This window comes from Toxotes jaculatrix, chromosome 23 (genome assembly GCF_017976425.1).
Source record: "Toxotes jaculatrix isolate fToxJac2 chromosome 23, fToxJac2.pri, whole genome shotgun sequence".
Taxonomy (NCBI): domain Eukaryota; kingdom Metazoa; phylum Chordata; class Actinopteri; family Toxotidae; genus Toxotes; species Toxotes jaculatrix.
The window spans coordinates 6,617,258-6,629,467 of NC_054416.1; the positions used below are offsets into that span (position 1 = coordinate 6,617,258).

General features: G+C 41.4%; 1 protein-coding gene across 1 annotated transcript; it reads left to right on the forward strand.

Moving 5' to 3' along the window:
* The first annotated feature begins 2,005 nt into the window (after window positions 1-2,005).
* LOC121177097 (carboxypeptidase Z-like) lies at window positions 2,006-8,120 on the forward strand. Its single transcript, XM_041031295.1, has 11 exons — window positions 2,006-2,137; window positions 2,614-2,643; window positions 3,278-3,652; window positions 4,899-5,123; window positions 5,215-5,441; window positions 5,650-5,811; window positions 5,953-6,111; window positions 6,262-6,397; window positions 6,568-6,707; window positions 6,900-6,999; window positions 7,344-8,120. Exons 1-11 carry the CDS (start codon window positions 2,056-2,058, stop codon window positions 7,700-7,702), a joined length of 1,995 nt encoding a protein of 664 aa, XP_040887229.1. The 5' UTR covers window positions 2,006-2,055; the 3' UTR covers window positions 7,703-8,120.
* The last annotated feature ends 4,090 nt before the right edge of the window (window positions 8,121-12,210 follow it).

A 12,210-nucleotide genomic window follows, 5' to 3' on the forward strand; every position in this document is an offset into this window, starting at 1 on the left:
GCTATTAAAAATATTAATGTTTTCACAGTAATGTCAATGAGTATAGATAATGCCCTTCGATTTAATTTGTAGGTTGCAAATTAAATTCAAGCAGTGCAGTTAAAAGTCTTGGACACTAAACGGAAAATACCAGGACTTTTATTTAAATGATTAGATGAGGATTATGGAAACATTGTGGGCTAATATTCAATATCTGAAATTCATGGATACAGGTAAACGTGATTCATTATTCTCTAAGAAATAAAACTCCTCTTTTGGTTCGTCTTTCACCTCACCTGTTTCTGCATCACACTGTTTTTGTATCCATCTGCCTCATGGCCCTAATTATATTGCAAATGTTACGTGGCATAAAAAATGACCACAGTGTCACATGAACGATCTCTGTTGCTACAACATTATTGCCAAGCATAATTAAAGAGATGGGTCAAAGATCATTTTTGCAGATTAGTGATTCTGATTTATTCTGTCTCAGTAATGACTCTGGCTTAATTTGATGCATGGAAACAGACCACCTGTGATTATTTGCATTATTAAATGAAGGAATCTCCATTTTTGTGGCTAACTCGACCATCAGCACCTCTGAATTCGAGCGGTTCATGCTAAAAGCGCCTCAAGGTTGTACTGACGCCAGCCAGCAGCACATATTAACATATCTTTTTAATTAACCCCAGTCATCAGGAACTGATAAAGGAGAAACTGGTAATTAAAATTAGTGAAACAGAAAATGTATGCGTGGCAAAGCAGTTAATTCACAGCTAATTTAGTTCAAAATGACAACAACTGAGTCAACTGAGCAAGTTAAAAGAGTGTCAATCATCTCTTGCAACTGTATTTTCTATAGTGGGTTGTCCTCGGACACTCGAATGTGGTTACTGTATAAATGTGTGATTAAGCTCAGGGCAACACTCAGCCAATCCAACCAGAGGGTTTCATGTCCGTTCAGTTTCTGGGCCACGCAATAATCCGCATAATAAATGACTATGTTAGGGATCTAATTTATATTCCTGATTTAGCTGAAGGATAAAGTAGTATTTCTCCAGCGTGCACCGACATAAACTCACTACACTCATTACAGCCAGAGGGCCGAGCTCGCTCTCAAGATACTTTATCCAGCCTTGAACCTGGGGGTCCTGCACCCGCCTGCTCGCATGATGAATCATGCTTCCTATTATGCTAATTTAGATCAGCTCAGCTTGAAGGAGAGAAGATACTATAATTAAAAGAGTAAAGTGAGATCACTTAGAAAATGCAGATAGCCCTGGCAAAATTTTCTGTGTGATAGTGTCCAGGATTTTTTTTTTCTATGTATGAACAAGCTATCACATCAAATAAGGATGTAAATGAGCTCAATTAATTCTCACAAAAGTTAAATAGGGAGAAATCTGCCTGACTCTTGAAGCAAATTAAGTCTCCTCTTGAGATAATCAAAGGTTTTGCAGTGTTCCTGTCTACCAGTGTTCCACTGAGGACAATTTAAGAATTTAAAGGTCATGTTTGCTTGATTGTCAGGTGTCAGGTGTAGTTTCACCAGAGCTGCAGAGAGCAAAACAGCAAACACCAAGGTCTTTAACACAATAAAAAATTAAAATTTAAAATGCAAGCAGCAAAATATCTAATAATGGGGTTTTATGCTTATGTAGTAAACCCAACAGGTATCTTTTAAGGCTGGGTGTCAGCCTATTGGCCAAGCAGCGTCATGTGACTGAAGATGGCGCACCCTAATTTAACCAGGTGCGACTATTCAATGAGGGCAGCTAAAACCTTTCCTGGAACAAAGCCTCAGTAAGTAAACTCAGAAATGAAGGATAAAGTAAAATGTGCCTTCCTGTCAGATCAATTTAAAGTTAGCGCCATATTCTCAAACACGTCCCCACTTCACCTCAGAGTCATTTCCTCTGTAACTTGATAGCAAACCGTAATGTGTGTAATAAAGAGGCTTTAAGGAAAGTTCAGAGGGACTTTCTGCAGAGTTGGGACATTCAAACACACACACACACCCTCTGCTGCTGCTGTGTGTGAGGTGCCACATCGAAACGGAATATAAGTGTCGGAAAAATGAGCATCCTGCCGCTGATCCTGCTGGAGTTGTTGGTCTTTGTGTCTTGTGCTCCTCCGCGATGTGACCCAGGAATTCGAGGTGAAGTTTTTTTTTCTTCCTACTTTATATGATTACATACTTTATTCTTACGCGTGCACTCGGACCTGCCTCATAAATTGGACATGGCATCTTGTCATGTGCAAGTTCTGGACTTTTCTAGATTCAGAGACTGAATTTGATCCAGTAAAACTTAAGGAAAACTTTTTAAAACAACAACGATTATGAATATGGTTAAATGTTGGCTAATAGCTTGTCAAATGGTATTAACATTCTAGATGAAAACAAGCTTTTCAACTTTATAGATTAAGATTTATACTCCTGTAAAAACAATGTGGAACATCTAGTGATTTCATGATACTTTGCAGACAGGCAGGCATTTCAGAAAGCTGCTGAAGCAAGACCTTAGGTTGATCAGCAGACTATTTTATAGGCCACAGTGAGGCATTTACAGAAACCACTCTGCCATCTAGTGTCTGCCACAGTGTCAGCTAATCACACACTGATGTGTCTTGCAGGACTGTGCAGGCCAGCAGTGGAAGAAAAACGTAAGCACCCTTGGGCTTGGAGGAAGAGCGTCGTGGGCAGTTTGTCACCCAGCTTGCCTCACGCTGCGGCAGCTGATCACATCTCTGACCTGTTTTGACTCTTTTCTTTGACTTTTGAGCCTAAAACCACTCATTTTGTGCGTGTCTGTGACACTAGAGAAAGATCAGGCCCTAAATTCATCCCACCCTTCCAGACAGGTCAAATGCCGGGTACAGTTACATCCCTGTGGATTTGGTTTGAGTCAGTGTTTTTAACAACAAAACGGATGAGATCATAAGTCACAGTGGGCGAAGTCTTAATGGAATCTGGCCCAAAAGCCATAAAACCATCATGTGTATTTTTAGATGATCAATGGCACTATGAAATATTCAAATTCTAATTTCCAGAGATAATAGAAACATTTGGGACTAGATGATTGAAGACAGCACAGTGAGGCACATGACTAAGTGTGTGATAGATGGAGATACAGTGCATATCTCGATCCCCTGAAATAAGATTGATAAAGTTAAAATTAATATGAGCTGCTGGTGATAATAATTCCCTTAATGTTTTCTGCTGAGCAGTCTGGTAAATATTTAATTAGAAAATGTTCCTAATCTATCTGACTTTTAACTTTGTTTATGTTAACCTCAGCCAAATGCACCGATGTCCTACTGTCCTACTGCGATGACATGCCCTACGTGCAAACCATGTTCCCAAACATCCTCGGGCACAAGACCCGTGAAGAGGCCGAGGCAGGCGCCGAGTACCTGCTCATGAGCGTGGCTGAGTCTCTGCTCGGTTCAGAGTGCAACCCTGAAATCCGTATGCTGGGCTGCTCGGTGTTGACTCCACGCTGCGAGAGGGAGAAGGTGCTGAAGCCCTGCCGCACCACCTGTGAGGCGGTGCGTAAAAGATGCAGCCATGCTTTTGATGCGATAGAGATGGCTTGGCCCTACTTCCTGGACTGTGATCGCTTTTTTGTCAGTGACCAAGAAGGATGTTATGACCCACTGGAAGGCCTCAAAGGTGAGAACTACAGTACATTAACCTTGTTATTGTGACCTTATCTAGCCTTATGGTTTTGACTAAGAATATCCATGCTATTATTTAAACTTTTGGTTTCGAGCTATGACAGTGAAACCCAGAGAAACAACAGTGTAGTCCTTTGAGTTTCAAAAGAATATTTTCCTTAGATGTCTGCAGGCATCTGGTTTGTTCACATGCTGATGTGGCTCACCTCAAAATAAAACCCAACTGGAACGGCCCTTATTTCCCCCCACATAAACCCTCACTCACACTTGCACCGAGGCAAACATCATCTGGGTGTATTACTAAGAACTGCTGTAAATTCTTCAAGTGAAAAACAGGTTTTTAAAGGAGATTTAAAAAAAGAGCTTCCTCTCACAACAGAACAACAGAAATCATGTGTGAGCCATATGACAGCATGAACAGCAGGAACGCAAACAGAAGGAATTTATCTGAGCAATTAGTCATGTCATTTTAGCATGTGTACAGTGAGAGGACATGATCATCAAAGTCTTAAAGTTAACCTATGAAATGAACCGTATTGTCTTGTATGCACTATAACAAAACATTTTCATTGTTGTGCTAATTTTTTTTTATCCCAAGTAGAATGTGGTTCAGATGTCTGGCAGCAAGTCGCTCTTGTGAAATGATTCCCATATTCATATTAATTTCAAACTGATGTTTGTTCCTGTTTTGATATCACATGACCTCCAGCTTTAATTTTTATTTTAATTTTAATACTAGGGTGGGGGTTAGCATCTTAGGAATATGTTGGAAATACTTTAAGCCTTCTCACTTAAAAGCTAATCAATATTTCTGTATTGATAATACATCAAATGACTGGGTGTGATGGCAGTTTGGACACATACAGTGTTTCAGGTCGTGTGAATCTGGCAGTAATAGAGTTTAATAAGTTCCATTTGGTTTTAGTTTCTGTTATTATTGGTTTCTGCTGGTGTCAGAATAAGTGTGAAGACTGAAATAAGGGCAGACATCAGCAGGTTTAACAGTTTAATGTGTCAGCTGAAATGAGCACATTCAGTTCATCAGGCGTTTGGTGTTAAATCGACTCCTCGCACATTCTTTTTGGTTTCTGCTCTGCATACCAGGGTCTACAAACATCCTATATATACCCTGGCAGTGTTACAAGAATGGAGACAACATTTTTGTCTGAGATTTAAAATATGGTCAGGCACTACATCTTAAAAAACACATTGATTGAAACTCATGTTTTTCCTTACACCAGACCAGGATTTGGAGGCTGTTGACAGCATGGAGATTTTTCTTCATGAGGATCCCGCTAGCTCGATTCAGTTCAAATATCACTCCAACGCTCAGATGATCAGTGTCTTGAAGAAAACCGAGGAACAATGCTCCGACATAGCCAAGACCTACAGCATCGGACGCAGCATGGAGGGCAGGGAGCTGCTCGTGATCGAGTTCTCAAACAACCCTGGCCAACATGAACTGCGTAAGTTAAGCTCATCAGCCTCCGTATACACCTCCTTATTCTCTGTATCAAGGAAGTTCAGACCAGTTACTGTAAATGTGACCCTCTGTAGTCGAACCAGAGATGAAGTACATTGGCAACATGCACGGGAATGAAGTCCTGGGCCGCCAGCTGCTGATCTACTTGGCTCAGTACCTGTGCTCAGAGTATCAGCTGGGGAACGAACGCATCCAGACCCTCATCAACACCACCCGCATCCATATTCTGCCCTCCATGAACCCTGACGGATACGAGCTGGCAGTTTCTGGAGGCCAGGACAATAACGACGGTGATGAGGAGGTCAGTTCTCCATGGGTACATATGTTTATTTAAGTCAGGCTTTGGAGAACCAGCCAAACACATAACACGAGGTTTGTTCAGTAGTTCATTTTCTTAACAGCTATTTGCAGCACTTATCAACCTCACTAATCCTGCAACGACTGCATGCAGCGTGCTTTGAGCTTTGTTTTTAATGGCTTTCAAACATACTCATCTTTGAACTCCTCAGGGTCATCAATATGACACTTGGAACGTCGGTCGAAACAACGCTCAGAACATCGACCTGAACAGAAACTTCCCTGACTTAACTTCCATCGTTTACAACCGGCGCAGACAAAAGGGCTACCGCACTGACCACGTCCCAATCCCAGACTATTACTGGTTTGGTAAGGTACAGTATGAATCCTTATCCATATTTGCCAGTGAATGATATATTGTGGAGTAATAGGTGATATTGTCTAGGAAGCCATTTAACATTGAATAAACTTGATTTGTTTCATTTCTTTGAATAAGTCTTAATGCTGCAATCCAGGTCGCACCAGAGACGTACGCTGTCATGAAATGGATCCGCTCCATCCCGTTTGTGCTCTCTGCTAACTTCCACGCCGGAGACCTGGTGGTGTCGTACCCCTACGATCTGTCAAAGCACCCTCTGGAACGCAACATGTTCTCCCCAACACCGGACGATCAGGTGAATGGGTTCCTTGAAAAAAACCTCACCTCTAGAACAGGAAAACGTTGGCTCATTTCTCTCAGGGTTTATTTTCCCTGTGATAATTGATGTGGAGATTTATCAAGATCTGAAGCTCAAAAGCCAACTATGAGTATTTTGACTTTGTAGGTTTTCAAGTTTCTGGCCAGGATATATGCAGACGCCCACGAAACAATGTCCAGTGAAAACGCCCAGTGTGGACCGTCTCGTACTCACGGTCAGAAAGGGATCATTAATGGAGCACAGTGGGCGAGCCTTGCAGGAGGTGAGTTTAAAAAAAAAAAGTGAAATGCTACGTGGTGCCACTAGAGGTCGACGTAAGACCAGCTTCCCATGATCAAAATCAGGGAAGCAGTGATGAGGGGCCTCCTGAAAAGGTCAGCACATTTTCTCATGGATTTCTGGGTAAAGCAGTTTTGTTTTACTCTTGCTCAGGTATGCAAGACTTCAACTATCTCCACACCAACTGTTTTGAAGTGGCCGTGGAGCTGGGTTGTGATAAATTCCCCCCTGAAGAGGAGCTGTACATCGGCTGGCATGAGAACCTCGAGGCTTTGCTCACATTTATGGAGGCAGTAAGAACAAGTCGTGGTTGTGTTCACGTTTTCTTGATTTTGTTGACGAAGCCAAATGCGGATATGTCAACAAAATCAAGGAAACAGCCACACAATTATTTAAACACTGAGTTGATATTTTTTATGCTGAAGATTTAATATATGCATATACATTTTTTTGCAAATGACTTTTGTTCTGGTGCTGTTCCTCAGGCCCATCGTGGTATCAAAGGCATTGTAACAGATGAGGAGGGAAATGGGATAAAAGGTGCACGGATATCAGTCAGAGGGATACGGCACGATATTACCACAGGTGATAATTATTGTTCTTTAACAAGATTCGCCATTTTTTACAGATTAATGCCTGTTTTTTATTATTTTTCCAAGTTCTTGTGGCTTTTGATATTGTGAATGCAGGTTATTTCAAACCCTCACACCAACTGTGCAGTTACACAGCTGTCTTGAGTGGTCTAATGATGTGAACACTCCCATGTCGCATGATGTGAATACAACATCAAATCTTTCAAACGCCCAGATTCAAACCCTCTGTTTTAAAAAGCACCTACTCATCTCTCCCTGTTAAGCAAACTGATCTTTATGTTTAAAATGGCAGAGTCTCCCTTTAAAACACTTGTGTTTCTCTGCCTCCCTGCCCAGCTGAAAATGGCGAATACTGGCGCCTCCTCCACCCTGGCATCCACATCGTGACCGTCTCGGCGCCCGGCTACACCCGATCCATGAAGAAACTCCGCCTGCCTCCTCGCATGCTCAAAGCAGGCAGAGTGGACTTTGTGTTGCAGAAAGCTGCACCAGAGCCTGGCGTGGAGGAGGAGGATCACACCATCCTGTCCATGGGCACCTATGATCGCTTTGACCCTTATAACCAGTATGAGCGCTACACCCTGATGGCTGATTTGAGCCAGGTCCGTGAGGAGAGATCAGAAAAACCCTGGTGGTGGAGCTACTTTGTCCTGCCAGGTGAACCTACACCCACCTGGCTGCTAAAACACTATTAGATCTTTAATGAGAGGAGTAGTTTCTCTTCATGCAACATACACACAAGCCATGTGCTGCTTTATTTTGTTGTTACACAGCAGAAATGTGTAAAGTTAGCTGGCTGGCCTTCATGTTAACTTTCACACTTGTACCAACAAGTGCTCAGCGTGTTCATAGTGAAACCAAGTGCCTTTAATCCACAGTGAGAGTCAGACAGGATTTTGCTGAGGGCTTTAAGCCTCTAAGCTTTTGCCTTTACAATCAGACAGCTTCAGTATACAACCATGATGAAATGCAAGGATGTTAAAGACGCATATTTGTATTTTCCAACAGTATTACAGCAGAAATAAAGAATTTTTATATGGTCACAATATGATTCCTCCCAGCTACATATAACCTAATATATCTTCTTAACCTCACATTAAAGGTTTTTTTTGGATAAATGACCCACTTTAATATCCTGGTTCAATCATTTCATTTTTAGTAGATAATGAACCGTAGTGACCACTAGGGGGCAGGATATATCAACTTCTAGCCCAAGATGCTTCAAACCTTAAACAGTGTAGCATCTGTAGAAAAAGCAGAAACACTGTTGTGCAGGTGTGTCCTGGGTATAATGCTGAGTCAGGGGTTTGTAGGAGTAAAACTGTTTCATGATTTGTTTTGGATTTGCTATTATACTCTCTACTATTATACTCTCTTTTTTTATACTTTCACTTTACAGGAATCCCTTTATGGTTTCGTCCATATGATTAATCAAATACAATCAGGGTTTTTTGACTCTCAGCTAGACAAGGCATCAACAAAAATTAGCTGTACAGTGGAGAAAACACAACCAACAGCAAAGGAAGAATGAGGAAGAAGATGTAAAAGAGGGTGTGAGTGTACTGTACTGCAGCCAAACCAGAGGAGCTGCTGGATAAAACAGAAAATATAGAAAAAGTGAAGACTAAATGGCTGAGGCAAAAAACAAAAAAAGCCACCACAACATAAATTCACCTAGAAAAAAGCATGAAATGGATTAAAGATTGCTACAATGAAAAGAAGTATAAAATGGAGCAAAGCATGCAAGAGCAATGCCAGCCCTGGGGTCTTCTGGAGTCCCATATCTTATAAACAAAACAGCTCTTAAGGATTTTTATATAGGGTCTTGAAAGAAGCATGGGAAAAGCAAATTACCCCCAGATAAAGGGTGAGGAATACTATTAAAGAACCATAGAGGGAAGTCTGGTCAGTAAACTATTTGACCCATGACAAGTAAGCGAAGAAAAAACAAAGCAAAACTGGCTTCTCAGGGGATTTACAAAACACAAACACATGATTTGGCACCAAACTCGGTCAGTAAAACGGCAGTAGAGGAACCTCCATCTACAGTAGGGCTGAAAAATACATTATCCCAGTAACACATAACCTGCTGTGGAGAGTGTACAGCAGACGGTCAGATGGCATCAAAGTCTTAACAAAGATATTCAGCTCATCAGTTCAACATTCCCTTCCGTAGTGTACTGTACTCAGGTGGAGGTGGACTCAGTGGATTCAGTGCTTACAGATTAGTGAAGACGTATATCTGACTCATTTGTAGTCATCAGTGCAGAAGTCTTAGGAGGAACCTTGAACAAATATTTTAGTTTCATGTACGTGTAACTATGTTGAAACTTGACGTTAATGCCACAATAATCCCTCCCGTAAAGGGCACAGAATGACGGGACACGGTGCCAAATAGGCCTGTGCCGCTCTCTGTATGAAGGTTTGAATTGTCACATGCCTTTTAGCAAACATACGACAGTCCCATGTAGGACTGACCCTGTTTGCTTTTCTGGGGCCAGTTCCTTGAGCCGCCCATGTCAGGTGGGGTGCTGGGTCACCAATTACTTGGTGAGGCTGAGAAAGTAGCAGAGAGCTGCCCTGAGCTGCCATGTTGTATTAGCATCATGCTGCTGGCAAGTAGGTAAGTAACGCCTCATTTCAGTTCAGTGAACCTGCTCTCTGTTCTCAAAGGAGCTTTAATACGCTTATGTCCCTCCTCCAGGTCAGTTTGTAACTATGACTATTTATGAACGCTCAGTCCACCATGTGAATATAGTGCCACCAGGTGCCAGTATCACAGCAGGGTGGTTACATTTAGTCAATAAATGTTTTAATACTCTCATTAACTGAATGAGGCTGCCAAGGTTTTAATATTTTCCATAATTTGCAATATTGGTAAACCAAGCTGACGTTCAGATTTTGAATGAATGCAATGAATTACTGTTATTTGGAACTCTGTTCATACAGCATTTTTCTAATGCTGTATAAAATGCTGAAATAAAACATTGAGGACATAGTGCTTAAACAGAAATATGTGTATAACCCACAAGAGTGGAAGAAAAAAGTTCTTTTTAAAATTCGTTTGCTAATCTAAGTAGATTTACTTTTAAATTTACATTATACTTATTCTTTTGTATTGTGGCTAAAGGGTTAAAACACGTCCTGCACAGACTCTAAATGACCTAAAATGATAATTAAGATGCCTAGAAATTAACAAACGGGTTCATCCTGGTGGCACATGCCATCACCGGGTGACCTCTACTCCACTTCTCCCTGCATTGTTCCTTCCAGCACTGTAAACTCTAATAACATTTATCAGTATGCCATAGGATCTTCACTCTACACAAAATAAGTTCATGAGAAGGGTGTTCTGATCTGATCTGCAACAGGTGTAGAATTGGGGAACATTGAGGACAGAGAGAATTAAACTGCTGCTGTCACTGACTCTTGTTTCAACAGTGATATTCAGTTCATATAGAAGTAGTCCGGAGAGTCTCAAGAACCAGCATGCTTAGAGTAACATTTCAGTAGATCAAAATCTCCTTTCATTCATAAAGGTCAATCAGGTTTACTGCACACTGAGTGAAAACCTTGTCTCCAGCGTCATACGTTGCCGCCGACTCTCTCTGTGGATGTAACTACGATCCTTTCCGGGGAGATTCACTGAGCCCTGCCAAACTCCCATAATTGCAAAAACAGCATTTCATTTCCCAATAATGGCTCAGTGTCAAGTCCAATTCAGTCTGCTTGTTAAGCGGCAGCAATTACTGAATCGTACATGTGCAGACAACTCCTCCAGTGGGTGATAATAAGCCACTTTCTTTGTTACAGACCCTGAACAAACTCTAGGGGGAACACGTGAAGCAAAGATAATGCGACCAGTCGAGCATGAGTGTATACAAAACCCCACCAATCGTTCTTGTAGAAAACCTCTCAGCTATGACAAAAGCAGGTCCAACTGGGTTAAGGTGATTCCACTTTAATAGTGTTGGGATCCCTAACCACAACATAACCTAACAATAGAAAATACAGCTGCTCGTTTGAGGAAGTCACTTTCCTTTGAAAATAAGAGGCTGCGTCCAGGTTGATTGACTGCTGGTGTTTATGAACTTGGGAGGTTCTCTGAGGATTTGAGAGTTTCTTTGTGGCGTTTTTCTGTTGGTTTGTTTGGGGTTTCTGCTTCGGCGTGACGGTCAGAGGTCACCGTACAACAAGGCCACACAGGCTTTAATTTGACCTGAAGGCTCTGATGAAGATTCGTGTTTGTTGACATGTTCCTCCAGAGTTTGATTGTGTTCATTTGTTTTCATTTATTTCTGAAACGCTCTGACACTCTCTTATAGGGAAGGTTCAGAGGGGAGATCTGGCATTTAGGCCTTTACCTGGTGGCACAGGGGCAGCACAGACCCTTTAATTTTCCTAAAAGTAGCATGGTTTTAACATCTCACTCTCTCTGAGAGTTTCTCTCAGTGAAACATGCTCTTTCAACCACTCGTCTCTATTACTGGCTTTCTACAAATACAATGTTTTAGCTTATGTTTACTCAAATAGCACAGGGATCAGTCGCATCACCTTGTGTATTGTGCTGTACAGTATCTACAGTGCTAAAAGATCTTCCCAGTCTGTAGTTTAACAGTGCACAAAGGATGTCGCATAAGATGATTGTGGTTGATCTGAGCCCACACAATGATTTATTGCAAGGCCTGAATTCAGCATCCTGTCTAATCTAATGCTCCTGTTGTGAAGAGAAACAGACCAAGTTCACACAACAGAGATGCACTTTGACAGCTACTGAAACATTAGAGCGCAGCGAGCCTGGACCAAAAAAAAAAAAAAAAGGAAGAATACAGACTAACTCAAATTTGAGGGTTTGCCTGACTGTAAGAAAATTTCCTGTCGGAAATTAGAAGGACGTGATTTTAGCAGGAATCAGTTGCAATGTACATTCTTTTGTGATGATGTTTAATGACTAAAACCAATTAAAAATCGTTGCCATGTAAACACCATGATATAAAATGTTATCTGTTCTTGCTTTCCCAGGGCTAAACCTGTGCTTAGAACATATACTGATACCAGTAAAACCATCACATATCTGTTGAACTGTCCAGCCCTCTGGATCACGCTTTCACTTATAAAATGCCTAACTGTGAACTTTATGCTTTCCCCTTTTAAACTGTATTGAAAACAGATTTACATCTAATATATTTTGTCCAGCTTCTGG